This window comes from Sus scrofa, chromosome 16 (genome assembly GCF_000003025.6).
Source record: "Sus scrofa isolate TJ Tabasco breed Duroc chromosome 16, Sscrofa11.1, whole genome shotgun sequence".
NCBI lineage: Eukaryota > Metazoa > Chordata > Mammalia > Artiodactyla > Suidae > Sus > Sus scrofa.
The window spans coordinates 66,082,819-66,108,015 of NC_010458.4; the positions used below are offsets into that span (position 1 = coordinate 66,082,819).

Consider the following 25,197-nt stretch of genomic DNA (forward strand, 5'->3'; position numbering starts at 1 on the left):
TCCTCTTCAAATTTAAGGATCCTTACGATGGCTTTGGGTTTGCCTGGATAATCTAAAATAATCTTCCTATATCAAGATCTGTTTATTAGCAACCATAATTCCATATTCTACCTCAATTCCCCTTTATCATGTAAACGAATGTATGTTTATCATGTAAACTAATGGTAGGTAAGGATTAGGACAAGGACATCCTTACCTCCCACACCTTGGCTTCCACCAGCTAACTAGCTGTGAGACTGCAGCCAATTTCTCAAGAACAGAAAGCCTCAGCTTTTTTTGCCTACAAAGGGGAATAACAGCCCCTACCTGCAGCACTGTAGGGCTGCCTTCCAACTTGCTTGCCAGTCTCATCTCATAGCTCACTCATGGGCTCTCAGGTGTGCTCACATGCTACTTTGAACATCTGCTCACTTTACCTGAAAACATCTTTACTGCTGTGCTTTGCCTGCTTTAACTCTAAATTATACTGCTAGTCTCCTTCCTAGTTTTACCAAGTCAAACCCGCCAATTATATGCAAATGGCACCTTATACCACACCCCTTATGATAGTTACACTTTTTAGAGGGTGATTGTTGAGGTTAATGTTTGTCTCCCCCATTAGTCCAGAAGCTCCCTAATGGTAAGGACTATGTATGGTTTTGTTCACCATTATAAACTCAGACATCATTATGGTGCCTGGCCTATAAAAAGGATGTTTAGAAAAATGTGTTGATGAAATTTCTTGGTGGTGCAGTGGGTTAAGGAAGGATCTGGTGTTGTCACTGCGGTGGTGCAGGTTTGATCCCTTGTCTGTGCACGTGTCTTGCATGTGCTGCATATGCGGCCAAAAAAAAAAAAAAAAAAAGAAAGAGAAAAAAGAGGGAGTTCCCGTCATGGCACAGTGGTTAACGAATCTGACTAGGAACCATGAGGTTGCTGGTTCGATCCCTGCCCTTGCTCAGTGGGTTAACGATCTGGCATTGCCGTGAGCTGTGGTGTAGGTTGCAGATGCGGCTCGGATCCCACGTTGCTGTGGCTCTGGCTAGGCTGGCAGCTACAGCTCCGATTGGACCCCTAGCCTGGGAACCTCCATATGCCGCGGGAGCGGCAAAAGAAATGGCAAAAAGACAAAAAAAAAAGAAAAAAGAAAAAAAAGAAAAGGAAAGAAAGAAAAAAGAAAAATGTGTTGATAATCACCAAACTGGTTTTGACAATTATAGCATAAAATGGGTATAAAATACTTAAGAGAAATATATTAAAATTAATTGTTTTTAAAATTTAGGAATTCCCATCATGGCTCGGCAGAAACTAATCTGACTAGCCTCCATGAAGAAGCAGGTTTGATTCCTGGCCTTGCTCAGTGGGTTAAGGATCCAGCATTGCCATGAGCTGTGGTGTAGGTTGCAGATGGGGCTCCGATCCTGCATGGCTGTGGCTGTGGTGTTGTCCAATAGCTACAGCTCCGATTCAACCCCTAGGCTAGGAACTTCCATATACCATGGGTGCAGCCCTAAAGAGACCCCCCCCCAAAAAAAGAAAGTTTATTGTTTTCAAAATTTAAATGAATACCCATAGAAGTTTCTCTGTGCTACAGACAGATTGCTTTTCCACCCTAAAACATAGTGGAAGAGCAGAAAATAAGAAAATCCTTCAGAATGGCATCATATACAAAGCACACATGGGCTCTGAAGACAAGACAGAATTATTGTGGAATCCCAATTCTGTTGCTTACTAAGCTGTTTCTCTTTGAGTGAGTGACTTACCCTTGCTGATCCTTGGTCTCTTTGTGAGGGTTCTTTTGAAGACTGAATCCTATAAACTCTTTGAGTGGTGGATGCTGGTCATGTATCTTGTCTTAGAATTAGGACATAAAGTATCTTGAATCTTACTTCTCAAGTAAAGTAAATAATCAAGAAATCTCAGTGTGAACAGAGACAGCATATACCAGACAGGGAGAAATCATGAAACAGAACAATCATTATTGCTGCATTGGAGTGCAATTATTGAAAGTGTTTTTCTTATATATTACCAGAACACAGCTTAATTTCATCTCATATATTGGAAGGCCCCAGCACAATCAAGACACACGGGATTGTTCAGGAGGGAATATTTTAAATGCCCCCTCATTCTGAGGTTTTAAGATATATGTATGGAAATACACTACCCCAAAGAGGGAGTATTTATTTATTTTTTCTCTTCTGAATATGGGCTTGAGATAGGAATTGCTATTTTCTCCAAGTTCTAGTTTCTTTTTCCTCCCAGGTAATTTACTCCATGAAGAGTATCTAGGCATCAAGTCAGCTAGAATATAAAACTTAAAAAAAAAACCTTAATACTACAAGACCAAAAAAAAAAAAAAAAAAAAAAGATTGCATTTTTCAGTCATGTTAACTGTTTCTTAGCTGATTGAACAGAGCAGAAATCATGAGCACAACTCAAGGAAATATCCTTAATGGCAATCATCATACCCTTTTCATTCTCCTTTTCCTCCTTCCTACTGACTAGAATGTGGATATGATGGTTGGAGCTGGAGCAGCTCTCTTATATCATGAGGTAGAAATTGCATGTTGAGGACAATGGAGCATAAGATAGAGAGATCCTGGGGTCCTGATGACCCAGATCCTCCTTGCAGCCTGGGAGGAACTTTTCTTTAACATAAAGAGAAAGGAAATTTTGTTTTCTAAGTCCCTATTGTTTTGAGATTCTATCACCAACAGCAAACCTAATTTAACTAATACAGCGCATATTCCAAACTAGACTGTAAAGTACTTTGAGCAGGGTAGATTTATATCGGATTTGCTGAGGTTTGAAGATTTACAGACTTCACAAAGTGTTCTCATGTGTGTAAACAAAATGTCATCTGTAGCTGTTGTAATAGGAGCCTGTCATTTGCCATGTCTCCATGGAGTATAATTATAAGTAATTCTATTCTTTTTTCCTAGCACCTTCAAACCCACTCACTGGGGCTGGTCTTTGTCCTTACCTAAACATAACCTTAAGAGGTCCAATATTTTTCCCCATTGCTCTCAGGAAAACATACATAAAAATAATCCCTTCTTTTTTGGCTGAAAAAATTCAATTCACAGGATCCAAATTTAAGAAGCTCCTATTTGTCAAAGATGGAAAATTGGTGGGTTCAAATTCACTCATTGCAGCGAATTGAGGAATAGTCAAAATATTAAAATCGTGAGTTTGTGAAATACTTGGAAAAAAATTCCAACCTATTGACCACTTTTGGAGGATACTGGAGAACCAATTTATTATTCTATAAACTGAAAAACAAAGTAAAGAATAAAACATATTCCCTCTTTTCCCCAAAAAGCTGTATCTCTTTGATTACAGTATTTGATTACAAATACAAACAAATATTTGTTTCGTAATCAAATATTTAACGATGGAAAATCCTTCTTTACAGAAGAAATCCAATGAATAAATTAAGAAAGAGTGATAAAATATCACTATTTTGCAATCCTAAAGACATAATGGATCCAGGCATCAACCATCAATGGCTGCTAAAATCATTACATGAAAAGCCAATAGGAAAATTTATAATTTATATATTGCACTGATAACATTGTAACACACCAAACAATCTTAACAGCACAAAAAGAGAGACAACCAGACATTATGTATTTCCTGCTGTGATCAATAGGAAGTACACAAAACCACCTACACAGAAGTCTTGTCAAAAAAAAATCAAACATTAATCTCATCAAACCTCTAGATCTAAATTCGAGTTTGCAGGAAATATGAGATAAAGGAACATGACATATGACAGTACAGAAATTCACAGATCCATAGAATACAGTGGACCCTCCGTATCTGTAGATTCTACAAATGTGGATTCAACCAACTGTAGGCCAAAAAACAAAAATTCCAGAAAGTTCCAAAAAGCAAAACACAAATTTACTGCTCATCAGCAACTATTGACATAGCATTTACAGTATATTTACAACTACTTAGCATTTATATTGTATTAAGTATTATAAGTAATATAGAGATTATTTAAAGTGTACAGGAGGATTTGTGTAGGTTATAGACAAAAACAATGCCATTTTGGAGTTATCTTGTGGTGCAGAGGGTTAAAGATCTGGCAGTGTCACAGCTATGGCTTGGGTTGCCACTGTGGCACAGGTTCAGTCCCTCGCCTGGGAACTTCCATATACCATGGGCATGGCCAAATAAACAAAACAACAACAACAACAAATATGCTATTTTATGTAACTGACTTGAGCATCCTTGGATTTTGGCACTTGAGGGTCCTGGAACCAATCCACCGTGGATACCTCAGGATGCCTGTACCCAAATCCCTGAAGACAAATGACACCTTATCCATAACAAATAAGACAGAGGGAGGACACATAGATTAAAAGAGACTTTAAGAGAAATATTCAGCATGTGCTAATATTGTTTAGATTTAGATTCAAACAAATCAACTGTATAAAGATGTAAAACAATTGAGAAATCAGAATATGGACTGTATATTTGATGAGTAATTATCTACAATTGTCAAGATGTGATAATGTCATTGCTCTTATCTTAAAAGTCCTTAATTTTTACAGAAACATACTGAAATGATTATTGATAAAAATAGTAAAATGTATGAGATTTGCTTTGTTATCATCGAGAAATGACAGCAGGGGAAGAGATGACAGATGTTTGGCTGAGCTGACGACTGAAGCTGGGTGGTGGGGAGGTTGGTGGTTCTTTAGTCTCCTCTCTTTGCTGTGTATTTGAAATGTTTCATCATAAAAAGTTAAGAAAAAGTCCTGTGAAATTCAGTCTAATAACCAAAACTCCAAACAGATATTCCATTTAATACTTTTCCTCCACTTAAGCATAGTTGTCTTTTCTACTAGGTCCTAACTGCCCCCCTCCATGAGCCTAGTTCCCAACTCATCCCTTCAGGCTCACGTTTAGGGGGAAGAAGGGAAACAGGGACTGAATTCAATAAGGTCACAGCCATAATCTGGGACTGATATCCTCTGAATGTGGTGGATACACAAGTGTTGCTTTTTCTTTTGTGGGAAACTTTTGTTGTGTGTATCTTTATTTTCAGAGGGGTCTTTTTTTTTTTTAAAGTCTTACACATTTCTTGATTTATTTTCTTTTTGTCTATTCTAGGGCCACACCTGTGGCATATGGAAGTTCCCAGGCTAGGGGTCTAATTGGAACTGTAGCCACCGGCCTATGCCAGAGCCACAGCAACACAGGATCTGAGCCGCATCTGCAACTTACACCACAGCTCACGGCAACACCGGATCCTTAACCCACTGAGCGAGGCCAGGGATTGAACCCGCAACATCATGGTTCCTAGTCAGATTTGTTAACCACTGAGCCATGACGGGAACTCCCAGAGGGCTCTTTTTAAAATTAGAAATCAAGAGGAGTTGATTTCTAAATCAGATCCTGCGTTGCTGTGGTATAGGCCGGTGGCTACAGTTCCGATATGACCCCTAGCCTGAGAACTTCCATATGCCACAGGTGTGGCCCTAGAATAGACAAAAAGACAATAAATAAAGAAATGTGTAAGACTTAAAAAAAAAAAAGACCCCCCTGAAAATAAAGATACGACAAAAGTTTCCCACAAAAGAAAAAATTGACACAAACATATACATACATTCTCTTTCTCATATTCTATCGTGAGATTGGATATAATTCACTGTGCTATACAGCAGGATCTCATTGTTTATCCATTCTAAATGTGATAGTTTGCATCTATTATTCCCAAACTCACAGTCCATCCGGCTTCCTCCCCCTCTCCCTTGGCAACTACAAATCAGTTATCCATGTCAGTGAGTATGTTTCTATTCTGTAAATAGTTTCATCTGTGCCATATTTTAGATTCCACACATAAGTGATATCACATAGCATTTTTCTTTCTCTTTCTGACTTATTTCACATAATATGAGAATCTCTAGTTGCATCCATGTTACTGCAAATGATACTTTTTCATTCTTTTTTATGGCTGAGTAGTATTCCATTGTGTATAGGTACCACATCATCTTAATCCATTCATCTGATATCAGTTCTCTGATGTGGGAGCTGCCAGTCTGACTCCCCATGAGTACAACCTTCAGTTCTTTGGGGGGTCTACTGGTCCACCTTCATTGTATCTCCTGCTCCTTCTAATACTGTTGGGATCCCTTTGCCCAGCTTGATTGTCCTCTTGGGAAAATTTTCCTTGAAAATGTCACTTCCCTCCCATGCTCTAGTGGAAGACTCAGGTGTTCCCTGATGGGTGTACCATGGGCCCCAAGTGCAGCCTCTTCTCCCTCTGACACACAACAAGGAGCTCTTTCACAAGCTTTTCCTCACGTTTCTCCAAATGGGATTTAGGCAGCAGTCCTCCATCTCCTAAACTCTATGACACTTATGACAAGCTAGTGAACAATCCTTTAAAGTTCCTGTCCCTTGTCTTCTGGTAGATGTGAACACCTATTCCCCTTCTTCCTGGGTGGGTTGTGAGAGGAAATGCACGGTGTACCCAAAACTCTCTCTCTTGATTTGTCAAGCTTTTGTTTTCTAAAGACTGCAGGTGGGCACAAACTATTGCTGGCAGAACTTATTTTGCTTCCTTTCGTGTCAAGCATGGCTGATAAGGTATTCCATCACAGGATAGAAAGGCATTTGATTGCTTTCGTTGTATCATTTTAGGCCTTTGAGACCTCAGTGAAACTGAGTTGGAAAAGCTCCTTTAACCTCTTATAATGAAGAAAAATACCCATTTAGCCTGACACTACAGGTTCAGCTACTTTAAAAAAATACATGACGTCATTGTTTAATTTTTATTAGAGTATAGTTGACTTACAGTATTGTGTCAATTTCTGCCGTACAGCAGAAATCATGACCCAGTCATACATGTATATACATTCTTTTTCTCATACTATCTTCCATCATGTTCTACCCCAAGAGATTGTATATAGTTCCCTGTGCTGTACAGTAAGAACCTCCTTGCTTATCCATTCTAAATGTGATAGTTTGCATCTATTATTCCCAAACTCACAGTCCATCCGGCTTCCTCCCCCTCTCCCTTGGCAACTACAAGTCAGTTATCCATGTCAGTGAGTATGTTTCTATTCTGTAAATAGTTTCATCTGTGCCATATTTTAGATTCCACACATAAGTGATATCACATAGCATTTTTCTTCCTCTTTCTGACTTATTTCACATAATATGAGAATCTCTAGTTGCATCCATGTTACTGCAAATGATACTTTTTCATTCTTTTTTATGGCTGAGTAGTATTCCATTGTGTATAGGTACCACATCATCTTAATCCATTCATCTGATAGCAGTTCTCTGATGTGGGAGCTGCCAGTCTGACTCCCCATGAGTACAACCTTCAGTTCTTGGGGGGTCTACTGGTCCACCTTCATTGTATCTCCTGCTCCTTCTAATACTGTTGGGATCCCTTTGCCCAGCTTGAGTGTCCTCTTGGGAAATTTTTCCTTGAAAATGTCACTTCCCTCCCATGCTCTAGTGGAAGACTCAGGTGTTCCCTGATGGGTGTACCATGGGCCCCAAGTGCAGCCTCTTCTCCCTCTGACACACAACAAGGAGCTCTTTCACAAGCTTTTCCTCACGTTTCTCCAAATGGGATTTAGGCAACAGTCCTCCATCTCCTAAACTCTATGACACTTATGACAAGCTAGTGAACAATCCTTTAAAGTTCCTGTCCCTTGTCTTCTGGTAGATGTGAACACCTGTTCCCCTTCTTCCTGGGTGGGTTGTGAGAGGAAATGCACGGTGTACCCAAAACTCTCTCTCTTGATTTGTCAAGCTTTTGTTTTCTAAAGACTGCAGGTGGGCACAAACTATTGCTGGCAGAACTTATTTTGCTTCCTTTCGTGTCAAGCATGGCTGATAAGGTATTCCATCACAGGGTAGAAAGGCATTTGATTGCTTTTGTTGTATCATTTTAGGCCTTTGAGACCTCAGTGAAACTGAGTTGGAAAAGCTCATTTAACCTCTTATAATGAAGAAAAAATACCCATTCAGCCTGGCACTACAGGTTCAGCTACTTTAAAAAAAATACATGACGTCATTGTTTAATTTTTATTAGAGTATAGTTGACTTACAGTATTGTGTCAATTTCTGCCGTACAGCAGAAATCATGACCCAGTCATACATGTATATACATTCTTTTTCTCATACTATCTTCCATCATGTTCTACCCCTAGAGATTGTATATAGTTCCCTGTGCTGTACAGTAAGAACCTCCTTGCTTATCCATTCTAAATGTAATAGTTTGCATCTACTAACCCCAAGGGGGATGGACAGGGAGTTTGAGGTTGGAAGACATCAGAAATTTTGATTTTCATTTCTTAGCTTTGTGTCAGTGTCACACTTAGGCAGGCTTTCCTCTGTGGTGGCAAAATGACTGCCAGGAGTTATAGGCTGACATTCCCCAGTGGAACTGGATTCTTTTTCCTAATAGTTCCAGCAAAAGTCTCAGAACTGTGACTCATTGTCCTGGCCGGGGTGACTTGCTAACATGTACCTCAATCACTACAGCCAAGGCAACAGAATATTCTGTTGTTGGAGTTCCCGTTGTGGCACAGTGGAAACGAATCTGACTAGGAACCATGGGGTTGCGGATTTAATCCCTGGCCTCAGTGGGTTAAGGATCTGGTGTTGCCATGAGCTGTGGTATAGGTTGCAGATGTGGCTGAGATCTGATGTTGCTGTGGCTGTGCTGTAAGTTGGCAACTGTAGGTCTGATTGGACCTCTAGTTTGGGAACCTTCATATGCTGAAAGTGCGGCCCTGAAATGTGCAAAGAACGAGAAAGGAAAGGAAGGAAGGAAGGAAGGAAGGAGGAAGGAAGGAAGAAAGAAAAGAAAAGAAAAGAAAAGAAAAAAGAAAAGAAAAGAAAAGAAAAGAGAAAAGAAAAGAGAAAAGAAAAGAAAATTCTGTTGTCTATTTCTAGGCCTGCACCCTTTCCTGGAGTTAGCCCTACCCAGCCATGTGGGCTGTGAGCAGGGAGAGGTTGTCAGCTTATCAATAACTGAACTCACCTTTACCCTGACTAAAAGCCTGTCTTCTTTGTGCTATCATTTGCAGTCCTGCAATTCCAGCTCTCTTCTCTGGTCCAGGGAATAGCCATTTATGTAAGTGAAGATGCTTTTTACATAACTGCAGAGCCCTCCTGTGTCCAGGACAAAGAGATTCTTCAACTGTGTTCTTAGGACATGAATTCTATTATTTTCCTTGTGGCTCTCATCTAAACTTGATCAGATTTATTCATATCTGTTTAAGAGTGATACCCAGGGAGTTCCTGCTGGTGTTGTCTCTGCAGTGGCACAGGTTCAGTCCCTGGCTCAGGAGCTTATGTATGCCTTGCATGCAGCCAAAAGAAAAAAAAAAAAAAAACAGAAAGAAAGAAAGAAGAAGATGAAGAAAGTCATACCTAGAATATTTCAGTAATTATATGGCCTCTTTTTTGTGAAAAATTAAAAAAATATATATTTCTTGTAAAACTATTAATCCTAGAGAAAAAAATTGCATAAGCATATACAGATCTTTGCACAGAAAGTTCCCTGTGGTGCTGTTTGTAATAGAAACAATCCATATGTTCCTCAGTGAGAAACAGATTAAATGATTCTATGGTGCATCGATCAATAGAACACTCTAAGATCATGAAAAGGAATGAAGAATCTCTATAATGTATCATTCTAAAAAAGCATAAGAAATATTGTTAAGGAGTTCCTATTGTGGCACAACGGGATTGGCAGCATCTTGGGAGCCCCAGGAAGCAGGTTCAGTCCCTGGCCTGGCACAGTGGGTTAAGGATCTGGTGTTGGTGAGTTTGTGGCTTAGGTCACAACTAAGGCTCAGAAATGATCCCTGGCCCAGGAACTCCATATGCTATGGGGCAGCCAGAAAGGAAAAAATGAAAGATACATTGTTAAGATAGATTGTGTATGGCGTAATTCCATTTTTACATAAAAGTGTTTTGTGTTTATATTAATATAGATGTACATGTGTAGAGCGATTTCAGAAAGTGTATATATCAAGCAAGGAACTGGGAGGGTAGAGAGATGTTTAGGTTTTTTAATTTCTCTCATTGAAAAAGACAATATTGGGAAATAATTTTTTACTTAACCAATTTAAAATCAAAGAAAAATATATCCTTTGTCAGAAATAATTGGTTCGATTAGTAGAAGATAGTGATAACTAATGTGACTAGTAGACCTTAGATCTTAGACCTAATTTTTTGAAATATAGATATTTCTATTTACAAAAGTGAAATATATTCTTGCTGGAAAGAGCCAACCATCAAATAGACAAACAAAATAATCACTTCTAGTCTCACCTCTCAGAGATAATCAAAGTTAATATTTATTTTACTTTCTTCAAGTATGTTTTCACAGTGTATCTATCTATCTATATATTTATTTATTTGCCATGCCTGAGACATGCAGAAGTTCCCTGGGCCAGGGATCAAACCCATGCCACCGTAGCAACCCACGTCACAGCAGTGACAACACAGATCCTTAACTCATTGAACCACAAGCGACCTGCCAAGAGTTAAATTTAATACTTAATTGCAGTAATCATCTTAGTTATTTACCACCTCCCACCTCTACATTTTCTAATCTTTATTTTTATCTTAAATGTTAACTGTTTTATGATTTGTATATGTATGTAATTGCAAATTTCTTCAACATAACATCAAAGGAATAGATATATAGACTGAGATGGAATGTGTCATGGCTTGTAAATATAGCAAAATTGGAAGCCAAGAGAAGGAAATAGTCAAAAGACCGTGCAGAGCAGGGCAGAATTTTGGCTCCAAGTGGGTACATGTGGCCCAGGACAGAAACAGGAAGGGAGCAGAAAGTGAGTAGGAGGGGAAGAGAGGTGACACTCGTTGGATCATCATATTGAGACATAAAATTGTTTAGATCACCTGTCTACTTGTTTCATCGATACCAACTCCTGTTCTTTTGAAACCTAAGGCAGAAGCAAACTTATTTGCATACTGGCCCTGAGGGGAAGAGTCGAGGTTAACTATGGTCTTCCTCTGACAGCCTGAAGGGGAGGCAGAAATCAGGCTGGCTCCCTCAAGTCCTAGGTGCCCAAGGCTAACCGCAGCTCATCCCACGCCACCTGGGTTTAGCAGTGTCGACATAAAAGGGCTGTGGATTGTATTTTAGGCCAGGGGATTTACCCAGCAGATACCTACTGTGTACAGTATGGAAATCTCCCCACCCTCACATCCTGCCTAGCTCACAGTGCCCTCTCAGGCAGCACACTCTTTGAAAAAGCTATATATAGCTGTCTGCTTGCCTCGCTTTTCAAAGTAATAGATAGGGAACAAAAGCTATTGACTTGAAACCTCTTCCCATGAGAAATAGGTAGGCTTCAGCCAGTTGTCATCTTGCATGTCTGCCTATACTCAGCACATCATACATATAGCATGTTGTGTTTTCACGCCTCATGTATCTTCAGTCTTAGGCCAATTAAAAATGTATGGCAAACTATCCTTAGAATTGTGGTTTGGGCAGTTTCACTTCTTACAAAACATTGTTGGTTTAAATATTGAGACGAGCGTTATTAGGTCCATTCATTCAACGCATTCGCTATTTTTCTCTCATGTATTTGTGTCCTCCTGTGTTGTTCTGTCTCTTCAGTGTGTTCTCTTGGACTGTAAGCTTTCTGAAGTTAGGGTGCTGGCTTATACCTACTTCATTATAGTCTTTGATAATAATTACCAAACATTTGTAGATAGGAAAAATTATAAAGCAAATAATACTTTATACTTGTACTTTCAAGGTCATATTAAAGCATCATTTACATACCTGCCCCAGGATTACATGATTATCTGAGAAGGAAGTAGGACAATGGGATTGGGTTAATAAATCAAAACTAAAATATTTCTATTATTTTTAACAGCTTCACAGACCAAACATTCATCCATTGAAAATGTACAGTTTAATGGTTTTTCAGGTATTCACAGAGTTATGAAACTATCACAGTGTAATTTTAGCACGTTTTCATCACCCTAAGAAGGTTATCTATTATTGATTAAAGACTCAGACTCTGTGAAGTTCTGTAATAATGACTAGATTTTCATTAAGAAGAGATGCAAATGATTCTATTTAGTAAAAAATAGATAACCCTAATAGTTGTGACTTCATTGCCCTGCAGACATTTTACCAATTTGGTGTCTAATCTTGCAAAGTTAGTCCGACATTCTTTCTTCAATGACAATGCCTAATCCTCTAATTCTCCTTTGAACCAGCTTTATCATCATGCTGATTCCCTCGCCGATGAGTTAATTAAATCTCTGACTTGTCTTCATGTATATGTGTGGGGTTATGTTCTAAAATTTTCAAAACTTATATTTTGACAACCCAAATGCTCTTAGCTCAATGGTACATAGTTAGCAATCAATAAATATGTCTTGACTTACTGATCTCCATTTTTTTTGTTAGGGGATGTGTCAGACTTTTAAACTTGGGGAAAAGCAGATACATTTTTGGAAGGTCTTTAAGAAAAATCAGAAAATTAATTTTTTGAATGCTATTTTGTACTTTGGTTCTCAAATTCTAAAATTTTGTTCCAGAGAGTAAAATTTGAAGCTATCTATTTACTTCTTTTCTATATCAAGGTTTCAATCAATGAATACTCTAAAAACGTTACTTCACTGATACAACATTTTTATAAATCTGTAAACTTAAAATATTATTTATTTTTGTGCAAGTAGTTAGGCAATAGAATAAAATCTGAAAGGTACAGAACAGCATGCCCTGGAAAGCTAAGTCTCCATTCTACCATTTCCCTTAGCTAACAAGTTATCCCAAGATCGCTCTGTTACCAGTTTCCCTATGCATCTTTTCACACAAATACACACACTGAAATTTTTTTTTAAAAAAAGGCATGACGTACTATATATGCTCTTTCATAACCTGCTTTTTTACTTACTGATATTTATTGAAAATTGTCCAACATCAGTATATGTAACTGTTATTTTGTCGTCAGTCAAAACATGTCTAGTAGCTTATCACTCTTCTTAGTTTCACTGCTCCCACCCACTTCTTACCCATCATCATCTCTTGCAGGAGCTACCCAGTCTCCATCCCCATCCAGTTACATCTCTATGGTCTCTTTGAAACAAGGCGGCCAGAATGATTCTCCATGTAGGTAAGTCAGATCATCTCCCACTTCAAGCAGAGCTAAAGCCCTCATAATGTCCTACAAGGTCCTTCCCACATGATCTGCTTCCCTGCCTTCACCAGCCACAGTTGCTTCTTGGCCTCATCTCCAACCACTCTCTCTCACTCCAATCTTGTCACTGAAGCCGCATTGGTGTTCTTATAACATACCAGGAACACTCCCACGTTAGGAGCTGGGCCCTTGCTATTCCCTCTGAAAACAGGCTACTCCCCAGAGGTCTGCATGGCTTCCTCCTTGGCCTTCTTGAGGTCTTTGCTCAAAGGTGACTTCTGACGGGAATCTTCCTTAACCACCATTTCCAGCTCCCTTGCCATGCACAGACTCCCACCCTACTTACCGGCTTTATCTCTCTCCATAGCACTTCCTAGAACCTGACGCATCATATATTTGACTCATTTTTTTGTCTACATACAAGCTCCAGGAAAGTGAGAATATTTTTTTGTTTTGTCCACTGCTGCATTCCTAGCACCTAGGACAGGGCCTCGCAAAAAGTAGACACTTAATAATATTAATCAAATGAATTGATGAATTTACACTGCGTAGTACTTGTATATCTATGTTCTCTCTGAGTGACCTGGTGTACTGCAGTTTAACCATTGCCATATACAGGGACTTACCTATGCTTGTGGTATCTTGTGACCTTGATAAATTTACTTCTCTGAGCTTTGATTTCCTCCTCTATAAAATACGAATAGTAGTTGTCCCTACATTTTATAGGGCTGTTTGTGAATTCACATATTTAAAAGAATGTAAAGTGTTTAGCACTGTGCTTGGTTTAAAGTAAGTTCCTAATAGTATAATTATGATTTCTCTCATTAATCTAATCAGGGCGTCCATTGATCGGAAGTGGACTCTTTTTTTTCTTAAAGTTTTATTAAGGTATAATTGATGTACAGCACTGTATAAATTTAAGGTGTACAGCATAATGATTTGATTTACATACATCGTGAAGTGATTTCCACAAGTTTAGTGAACATCCATCATCTTATACAGATGCAAGACTACAGAAGTAGAATTTTTTCTTGTGATGAGAACTCTTAGGATTTACTGTCCTAACAATTTTCACCTGTACCATACAGCAGCATTAATTATATTTATGTTGTTTGTTATACCCCTAGTGCACTTATTTACCTTCTAACTGGAAGTTTATACCTTTCGACTGTATTCTTCCAATTCCCCCTGTCCCTACCCCCTACTCCTGTCTCTGGTAACTACTACAAATTTGATCATTTTCTATGAGCAGAAATGGACTTCTGAGAAGAACAAACAATTGAGAGTATAGAAATTTACTTTAAAACCTAATAATGCTAGCTTTTGGCAATTATCTCTTCACAACAGAATATAAGACACTTTAATTTTTGGAGAAGTCAGTTAATGTCTTCAGAAAAAAAAAAGGTGTCATTCTTCAGAGGTGTGGGGATCTTTCTCTCTGCATTTCCATTTGCTAGCTGGTCTTGAAAATAAAGTTTGCTCAATAAATTTTGTTGACTAAACAAATGAAAGAATGAATCCCAGTGGGCATAAGCAAGTTTATATTTACTGAAAAGCTGCAATTTGTTAGGTATGGCCGTAGGCACTAAGAGTATAAAAAAGCGCATTTGCCAGTGGATGGGGGGGTTATTTCAAGACCTTCACAAAGTCATCACTGAGTTTGGGGGACATATTTTTATTTTAAATGTAGTCTTTTAACTGGGGGAGGGGGAATTTGGATTCATCACCTTGGGCAAAGTACAAAAACTCCAGAAAGACGTCTTTGCCGTAATTTCTCTGAAGAGCTTTTCAAAGAAACAAAACATCAATGGTTTATCAGGTAGACATCAAAAGTGCAGCAGCAGGCAGACAAATGTGGGAAACCCTATGGTGATTCAAGACGTCAATGTTCTGGGGTCCCCACACCTATTGCTAACCATGAATGATTCCATATTTGGTATTGAATGAGAGCCTGATGGTGGGCCATGCAACTGGAGACAGAGAAAAGGCCTGACCTTGCTTAAGACTGGAGTAGAATCTAGCTCTGCATTCTGATCCTGAGCAAGATTATCCTGAGCCTCAGTCCTTACCACAAAATTATGGTTTTAAAAACTGGCCTCCTTGAAATGAGCAAATGGGTGAAAAAATTTTCCATCTCCTAGAAACCACTGGACAGTTAGGACTGTGGTTTTGACAGCATGCCTTCTGAGTTCCTGCCTGCACTGTGCAGGGGACACAGAGAACAGTAATCCCAGAGGGATCCCTGCCCTTAGCAAGCACAGTCCACTTCCAAGATTTTATCCCCAGGACATCGTTCAGCAGAAGCAAAAATACATTTGCAGGGAGGTTTGTAACAACAATAACAAAACTGGACACCACCCAGATATTTACAAAAGGCAGAATGGTTTTATAAATGATGCAGCCCAACATAATGATTAGAAAGAAGACCCAGCCTATTCACGCCTACACCCTGGCAGCATCAGCGTGGGCCCCAGAGATGGTGGTTTGTTTGAAGGGAGGCTGGGGACCCTGCCTCAAGGGGGTAACTGCTTGGAGGCTGGACAAAGGGGTGTGTGATGGTGACAGGTCACAAAGGACTGCGGAGGATAAAGGTGATGGCGCCAAGAGACTTAGGCAGAGCCCCGCAGGGAGAGGGGCAGTTGCCTTCCCTCCCTCTCTCGGCGACTCAGTTTGTGGCTGGTGGAGCTATCTTGCATGAAGAGAACCATGAGCAGTGAATGTTTGTTACCTTATTACACGGCCAACAGCTACCGTTCAATGGGTGTGTTCAATACTTCCATGGGGGACCTGCAACGACAGCTGTACAAGGGGGGAGAGTATGATATTTTCAAGTACGCACCCATGTTTGAGAGCGACTTTATCCAAATCAGCAAGAAAGGAGAGGTGATTGACGTCCACAACCGAGTCCGAATGGTGACTGTGGGCATTGCATCCACCAGCCCCATCCTCCCACTACCTGATGTCATGTTGCTGGCCCGACCAACGAAAGTCTGCGAAGAGCATGTCCGATACACCCGGCCCACCAAGGGGAGAGGTCGCAAGCCCGCCAAGACCCTAGAGCTCACCAGGCTGCTTCCCTTGAAGTTTGTTAAGATCTCCATCCACGACCGCGAGAAACAGCAGCTGCGCCTGAAGCTTGCCACTGGCCGTACTTTTTATCTGCAGCTGTGCCCCTCTTCAGATGCACGAGAAGATCTCTTTTGCTATTGGGAAAAGCTTGTCTATCTCCTGAGACCACCAGTAGAGAGCTGCAGCAGTACCCCAACGCTCCAAACTGGAGACGTGACAACAGAGGATGACAAAAGCCTATTATTGGTAAGCACCTACAGAGACCCAAGCAAACAGGGCATGGGGCTTTGGGAGAGCAGGGCAAAGCTGGTCCTTCAAAGCCTTTGGTGCTCTCTGAGGGTCACCTGGGAAATACCTTCCATTGTTGAAAAGGCTCAGGGACAGGTAGTTCCCATCACGGCTCAGCGGTAACAAACCCGACTAATATTTGTGAGGACACAGGTTCGCTCCATGAGCTCGCTCAGTGGATTAAAGATCTGGTGTTGCCGTGAGCTGTAGTGTAGGTCTACAGGCTCAGCTCCTGCACTGCTGTGGCTGTGGTGTAGGCTGGTGGCTGCAGCTCCACTTCGACCCCTAGCCTCGGAACTTTCATATGCCATGCGTGCAGCTCTGAAAAAAAGAAAAGAAAAGGCTCAGGGCCCCATGACCCATCACTATGGAGAGGTCCTGAGCACTTCTCAAAATTGTCCCCCAAGGGTGAATTTCAGAGAGTTTAGGTACAGCCATACTGGTCTCATCCCGAGGGTTGTATTCCCTTCTACATCCTGATTATCTTACCTCTCTTTGAACACTTACCCCAGCCGAAGTAGTCTCATCAGTTGTGGAACATCATTAACAATTAGGAAGTCCTGTTTCTCCATCACTGCCATGTGCTGATTAAAATCACGTAGGTCACAGATGCAGCTCAGATCCGGTGTTGCCATGGCTGTGGCGTAGGCCTCAGCTGCAGCTCCAATTTGACCCCTAGTCTGGGGACCTCAATATATGCCACAGGTGTGGCCCTAAAAAGAAGAGATAGCCCAATCCCTGTGTGTATTTGCACAAGCACAGTAGTCACCAAAATGTAGAATGTGTGCATGCCTTCCTGGCATTCCCCACTCCTAGGAACCTGTGCTGCAGACAGAAGTACAAGTGTACGCAATTAAAGTGTATGATGATTGGAGTGCCCTTTGTGGTGCAGTGGAAATGAATCTGACTAGTATCCATGAGGATGTAGGTTCGATCCCTGGCCTTGCTCAGTGGGTCAGGGATTAGGCATTGTCATGAGCTGTGATGTAGTTCACAGATGTGGCTCAGTTCCTGCATTGCTGTGGCTCTGGTGTAGGCCTGCAGCTGTAGCTCCGATTAGACCCCTAGCCTGGGAACTTCCATATACCATGGATGCAGCCCTAAAAAGCAAAAAAAAAAAAAAAAAAAAAAAAAAGTGTATGACAGTGGAGAATTGTACCAGTGCTTTCCTTGGCCCTGGGATTGTTCAAGCAAATTGAAGTGGCCCGTTGATAGGAGTTCTATAGATGGGATCGTGCATCAAATGAGAACTTGGACTAGATGATTTCAAAGGTTATTCTAATTATAAGGCTGTGAGTTGCTCTGCTCCAGGATGAGAGATGAGCAGGCAGTTCTGAACCCCTCTCTGTCGTCTCTTTCTTACCTGTTTCTCCTCCCCTTGGCACAGACCCCAGAGCACCACAGAGAAAGGGATCAGGATGAGGTTGAGCTTCAGAAGCTTCGGGACGTGTCTGGAGCAGGCTCTGGTGCTTACGTCGGGGGAGAGGGAATCCAGCATGTGCCCCAGGGCTCAGATCTAGCCAAGAAAAGTGCCGAAGGAGCAGCAGCAGCAGGCACCACTGAGGGCCTGGGCCTGGCTGTAGCAGGGTCCAGAATGAGCACTGGAGGAGGAGTGGCAGTGGCGGGGGTGGGAACAGGCTCTACCACGGGCGCTGTGAGCTTGGCGGCAACCAAGAGCACAGGCACCAGCCAGGTGAGCATGGCCCTAGCGGGAGCTACCACCAAAAGTTCTGGAGAAAGCAGGGCCAGCAAGGCCATTGCGGGTGCTGCCAACATATCCTCGGAAGGTACGAACCTGGCCCTCGTGGGTGCTGCCAGCACATCCTCAATGGGCGGGGATAGTCCAGAGAGCAGCACAAGCTTGGTGTTTGCAGGCACGGTGACCACCGGTTCGCCTGCTGCAGGAAGAGCCGAAGGCCAGGCTGCACCCCCCCTCGTCTCCACCTTGCAGAGTGAAGGCTACATGTGTGAAAGGGATGGAAGCCAGAAGGTCTCCCACCCCAGCACTGGAGCCCGGAAGGAAAAAAAGGAAAGAAGAGAAAGGAAGGACAAGTCTTCATCTAGGAAAAGTTCCCGCCATCGCAGGACGGGTGAAAGCCACCACAGGACAGGAGGGGACAAGACCCGGAAATCATCCTCCCACAGGTCCTTATCCGACCATGGGAACAGAGATGACAAAAAAGAAAAGGGGCAGAGCGGCACCAGGGGCAGAGGACGTGGCTCTCACAAGGGTGGCAGCCGCAGCTCCACCACCAAGGAGGGGAGGGCAACTCACAAGCTGGGCAAGAGCAGGTCTACCACCAGCTCGGGTACCTTAAGTAAGAAATCCAGTAAGATCACCTCTTTCTTCAGGAGCATCAGAGTCATTCCTGGTTCAAAAACAGCGGTCACACACGACAGAGAGGTAGACTTTGTGGCTCAGGCAGTAGAGAAACGCAACCTAGAGGCCAGGGTAGAGAAAGCCCCGGTGGGCCAGGACCTGGAGATCTGTGGTACCATGAGGTCCGAGACGATGGAGACCATCATCATTGAGACCAAATCCATTTAGATAGAAGCCAAGGCAGGAGATGCCATGGGGACCCAGCCTCAGGGAAGGCTCCCTGGAGAGTCAATTCCAGCTTTCTTTAATAAACTATACAACTCCAAAAGAAAGCCTATCTTCTGTTTGAATGTCTATGTCCCCTTGACTGGTAGTGACTTCACAGTGGCTTCTGTGATGTGACCTGTGCTGCAGCCTGAGACCCCCAGCCTCCAGTCAAGTAGAGCCGCACCTCTCACTCATGCCCACCAGAGCCAGCCTAAGTGCCCTGCCCTGCATCGACCCCTCTCTGCCTTTGGCTTCCCCAAGAGTCTGCTGCAAGTCACAGACTATAGGCTGGGGAGCATCACCATCACCCCCGTCCCCATGTCCAACTTCTTCCTGAAGGTCCCTAAACAGGGTTATTCTGTTCAGTCCATAGACTAAGTGAAGACAGGACAGGATAATCGGGGAGGGGGGGAACGAGGGGGTGCAGCACCATGCATAAGCAATCAGAAGAGCAAAGTTTCTCATCTTGGTCAGAAATTGGCAGCCTGGGGGCCCAATCTTGCCAACTGCCTGGTTTTATAAATAAAGTTTTATTGGAATATAGATACAGCCATTCATTTATATATTGTATAAGGCTGCTTTCACATTAAAGTGACAGATTTGAGTGATTGAGTCAGAAACCGCATGGCCTGCAAAGTCTAAAATATTTATTCTCGGGCATTTGGCTGAAAAGGTTTGTTCACCCAGATCTAAGATTAATAATTCTTTTCCCCCCTGGATATATATTCTGGAGAAACTCTCACATGTGCTTGCCAGGAGACACCTAGGAGAATGTATATAGTCAAACAATGTGTAAAACAAAGTCTTATTGTATAGCACAGAGGGCTATATTCAGTGTCCTATGATAAACTACAATGGAAAAGAATAATAAAAAAGAAGTCATGTATAACTGAATCACTTTGCCGTACAGCAGAAATTAGCACAACCTTGATAATCAACTATGATTCAATTAAAAAAAAATCAACTTGTAATAGCAAAGCCCTGGAAAGAGTCCAAACGTTCATCAAACAGGACAACTGATACATTGTGGTACATGCCTGCAGTGCATATTATACAACAGTGAAAATGACAGCAGCCGGAGTTCCCGTCGTGGTGCAGTGGTTAACGAATCCGACTGGGAACCACGAGGTTGCGGGTTCGGTCCCTGGCCTTGCTCAGTGGGTTAACGATCCGGCGTTGCCGTGAGCTGTGGTGTAGGTTGCAGATGCGGCTCGGATCCCACGTTGCTGTGGCTCTGGTGTAGGCCCGTGGCTACAGCTCCGATTAGACCCCTACCTGGGAACCTCCATGTGCCGTGGGAGCGGCCCAAAGAAATAGCAAAAAGACAAAAAAAAAAAAAAAAAAATGACAGCAGCCATAGAAGTTAGCATGCATGAATCCCATGTAATGTTGAATAATCAAAGCAAGTCAGAAAAATACATATGATATAGTTCCATTTGTAGAAAAGTTCAAAAAGAAGATCAAACAATGTGTGTGGGGGCACCCATTTGCTAAAAGTGTACAGGAAAATGGGATAAACACAAAATTCTCAATAGTGGGTATGGACAAGGTGAAAAGGAGGGAAGGATGGGCTGGAAGATACATATGCAAGCTTCGATCGAGTGAGGGTTGTTCTGTGAAGCAAAGGGGTATGTCTGTGGGAATGTATTATTTTATGTATTTTATTTTAACATCTCTGGCGTCAGGATGGTTTTTATATTGCTGTCAATCAGGTGGCAGTCACTGCCTTAGAAATACCTTAACCAATTTATTTCACTTTTGTTTTCCTTTTAATATATGCACCAAAAAAGATAGATGACAAAGGGTCTATTTCTGAAGGATATCTTTCAATGAGTACAAAATAAAAATTCTAAGTTATAGGAATACTCACTCTCCAGGAACACAGAAAATGTTTAGAACGATTGTCAAGAAAAAAAAAAGAATAATCCAAAATGCTCTGTGCTCACGAGATACCTAACTTATGTATGCATGTGGATAGTAATTCTCAAAATGCAAAAATCATACATTAGAAATAAGATTACACACTTTTATTGATTTGCGTTTTGCTTTTTAGGGCTACATCCATGGCATATGGAAGTTCCCAGGCCAGGGGCTGAATTGGAGCTGCACCTGTCAGCCTACACCACAGCTCACGGCAACGCCAGATATTTAACTCACTGAGTGAGGCCAGGGATCGAACCCACATCCTCTTGGATAACTAGTCGGCTTTGTTACTGCTGAGCCACAACAGGAACTCCAGATTAAACATTTTTTAAATGTCCATGATAAAAAAAAGACATAGTCTTTTCAAATTAAAAAAAAAAGTTGTAAATAAATTTCATGAGCCTCTGAAAATCGTTAAATTATTAACAGCAGATGATAAAAGGTGGATGAGAGAAACATGATTCTGAGAACCAGGGATGTTTGTATGAACTTAGGAGTCATCTGCCTAGCCTTGCTCATTCTCCTCTGTGACAGCAGAGTCTACTAGGACGGAAGTTGAGTTTCCAGTAAAACCTAGGGACTTTCTCTGCAGAACAAATGTATGTGGTAGAGCTGGAGGAGGTGAGAAATAAGGTTTGGACGATAGGAGGAGTGGTGGCTTGGGAGGATGAGGGGAAGCCCTTCTCAGGTGCCCTGGTGGGCAGCTGGAAAAACCCACCTTGTGATTTCCCAGACACAAAGACCAATAGAGTCTGGAGATCAACATGTCCTTGGAGTTGACTCTTGAAGCAGTGGGGTCTCTGTAGGAAAGAGGCATGTTCTCTAAGACCTAAGAGGGGTTTGGGGGAAGTCTTCTGGAAACTTGAAGGGTCATGGGGTAGAGGAGAGAGGTAAAGGGGAGCTCTTCCCAAAGCCTTTGACATAAGCCCCAAGTTTTGACTTTGCCAGAAGCTCAATCATCCCAGCTACAAATGCCTTAATCTCATCATTCTGTGCCCTTGGCTTTACCGCTTACCCTTCTTCTCCTGTTTTATGCATTCCCATTCCCACACCCCAAAGGACTTCTTTAACTTGAACCTCGTTTGTCCACTACGCAGGGCATTAGCTGAGCAGCCCCACAATTTACACAAATGCCACCGAAATAAAGTGGAGGTGGGGACTTGCCTACCACAATGTGCCCTGCCTGGCACTTTCTCTGCATTTCCTTTTCTATCTTGACAGTTCATCAAGAGATGCGGGCACAGATACCTACGTATTTCAAAGCATCAGGCATCTTCTCTGGAGGCAGATGTCAACTGGGGCATCAAGTCAATATACCCTATCAGATAATGGCCAATATTTTTGATAGCAATATTCATCACCATGGTAGCAATCCTGCTGGTGCAAGTGCATTGAGGCAATGGATGGTTGATTACTAACTAACCAATGACCCAGACTTCAAATCTGGCCACACACATACATATATAAACATGAGAAAGGTTTTTGTTTTTTGTTTTTTAAAAAAGGTGTTCTTTTTCCTTTATTTTTTTTACAAAAGCTTTATTAAAACATAATTCACATACTAAATAAGATCACCCTTTTGACGTGTACCATTTAGTCGTTTTAATATATTCACAGAGTCATGCAACCATCATCACTAATTTTAGAACATTTTCATAACCACGGTTTGAAACAGTGTATCCACTAGCAGTCACCTTCCACTCCTCTTTTCCCCCAGCCTCTGGCAACCACCATTCTACTTTCTTTTTTTGACTGGCTTCTTTAACTTAGCATAATATTCATCTAGGTAGCAGTAATTCATTCCTTTTTATTATCAAATGATCTTTCATTGTACAGGCAGGCCGTAACATTTTGTTCATTCATTCAGGTTTCAGAGCATTTGGGTTGTTTCCACTATTTAGCTGTCATGAATACTGCTGCTCCTTTGACTCCACTAACCTTGTAAAAAAAAGCTGGTGACAGCCAGGGAGGCTATAATGCACTGTTTATGGTTTTTAAATTAAATAATTTAAAAATGAAGTACATTTCCTTATGCACAGTTGTGTCTGTTTTAAAAAGTTCAGAACAGGTAGATATGAAAAAGAAGGAAAATATCCCATCGATTGCCTTGACAATTCACTGCTGACTCAAAAATGAACAAGTTAGACTTAGGATTCCGAAAAGAAGGAATAGACAGAGTTTTCCCTATTTCTCTCATTTGTGTAACTTAAGATCTAGGACACTGTATATAAAGCAACCATTCCAAATCTGTGTAGTCTACTACATTAAGATACTACAGAGGAAAAATCGCATACTCATATATCAATTTTTTTTTGGTCTTTTTGTCTTTTCTAGGGCTGTACCCACCACATATGGAGGTCCCCAGGTCTAATCTGAGCTGTAGCTGCCAGCCTATGCCAGAGCCATAGCAATGCAGGATCCAAGCTGAGTCTGCCACCTACACCACAGCTCACGGCAACACCAGATCCTTAACCCAATGAGGGAGGCCAGGGATCAAACCTGCAGCCTCATGGTTCCTAGTTGGATTCATTAACCACTGAGCCACAACGGGAGCTCCTCATATATCAATTGATGCAGGAAAGGTATATGACAAAATTCAACATTCATGATGAAAAATCGCCGATAAATAGAAATACGGAGCTTCTTTTTTAAAAATTTTTTTAAGTTTATTTTTTATTCAAGTATAGTTGATTTACAATGCTGTGCCAATTTCTGCTGTACAGCAAGAGAGGGAACTTCTTCAACTTGATAAAAGGCATCTACAAAAAACCCTACATTTAACATTACACAGAATGAAAAGATAGAATGCTTTCCTCCTAGGATCAGGAACAAGGCAACAATGTCTACTCTCACCACCCTTATTCAACAGAGTGCTGGAAATTTTAGAAACTGCAATAGGCAGGATGATAAAATAAAAGACACAGATCAAAAAGGAAGACATAAAACTGTCCTAATTTGTAGATAACATCATTGTCTATGTAGAAAATCCCAAGCAATCTACAAAAAAGTCCCTATAAATAATGAGTTCAGGAGTTCCCGTCGTGGCGCAGTGTTTGAATCTGACTAGGAACCATGAGGTTTCAGGTTCGATCCCTGGCCTTGCTCAGTGGGTTAAGGATCCAATGTTGCCAGGAGATGTGGTGTAGGTGGCAGACATGGCTTGGGTCCTGTGTTGCTGTGGCTCTGGTGTAGGCCAGTGGCTACAGCTCCGATTAGACCCCTAGCCTGGGAACCTCCATATGCCGCAGGAAGTGGTCCTAGAAAAGGCAAAAAGACAAAAAAAAAAAAAAAAAAAAAAAAAAAAGTTCAGCAGGTTTATAGAATACAAAATCATTTTTATTTCTATATATCTGAAATGAACTCATGAACATCAAAGTTAAAAGTACAAGCCATTTACAATGGTTAAAAAAAATACTGTGTGTAAATCTAACAAAACTTGTATAGGGGAGTTCCCGTCAGTGGCTCATTGGTAATGAACCCAACTAGTATCCATGAGGATGCGGGTTTGATCCCCATCCTGGCTCAGTGTGTTAACAATCTGCCCTGAGCTGTGGTGTAGTTCAAAGATGCGGTTCAGATCTGGCGTTGCTGTGGCCGTGGTGTAGGCCAGCAGATATAGCTCTATAGCTGTGATTTGACCCCTAGCCTGGGAACTTCCATATGCTTCAGATGTGGCCCTAAAGACAAAAAAAACAAAAAACCCAAAAAACTTGTAAGGACTTTTATGCTAAAAACCATACAACACTGAGAAAAGAAATCAAAGACCTTGGTAAATGGAGAAATATTTCAGGTTTATGGAAGTCTCCATATAGTAAAAATTTCAGTTTTCTCCAAATTGATATATAGGTTTAATACAATTCTGATAGCTCTTCCCACATACGATGCTTGAGCACTTAGACATCTTTTCATATATTTATTTTCCATCCGTGTATATATATATTCCTTGGAGAAATGTCTATTAAGGTCTTTGAATCGCTTTTAATTGGTTTTTTTTTTTTTTTTTTTTTTTTTTTTTTTGTCTTTTGTCTTTTTTTGTTGTTATTGTTGCTATTTCTTGGGCCGCTCCCGCGGCATATGGAGGTTCCCAGGCTAGGGGTTGAATCGGAGCTGTAGCCACCGGCCTACGCCAGAGCCACAGCAACGCGGGATCCGAGCCGCGTCTGCAACCTACACCAC

At 41.4% G+C, this 25,197-nt stretch overlaps 1 protein-coding gene across 2 annotated transcripts in view; it reads left to right on the forward strand.

Annotated features, from left to right (window-relative positions):
* FAM71B (family with sequence similarity 71 member B) overlaps positions 1-25,197 on the forward strand; it is a 58,542-nt gene that overhangs the window by 9,190 nt on the left and 24,155 nt on the right. The window contains exons 3-4 of one of the 2 annotated variants that reach the window (XM_021076699.1): positions 13,049-16,473; positions 17,906-20,212. In XM_021076699.1, the coding sequence (XP_020932358.1) occupies positions 15,849-16,473; positions 17,906-19,059 (1,779 nt within the window). In that variant the 5' untranslated portion in view covers positions 13,049-15,848 and the 3' untranslated portion in view covers positions 19,060-20,212. Of the gene's footprint in view, positions 1-13,048; positions 16,474-17,905; positions 20,213-25,197 lie in introns of those variants that run through there. The other variant, XR_002339553.1, reaches the window with a different exon arrangement.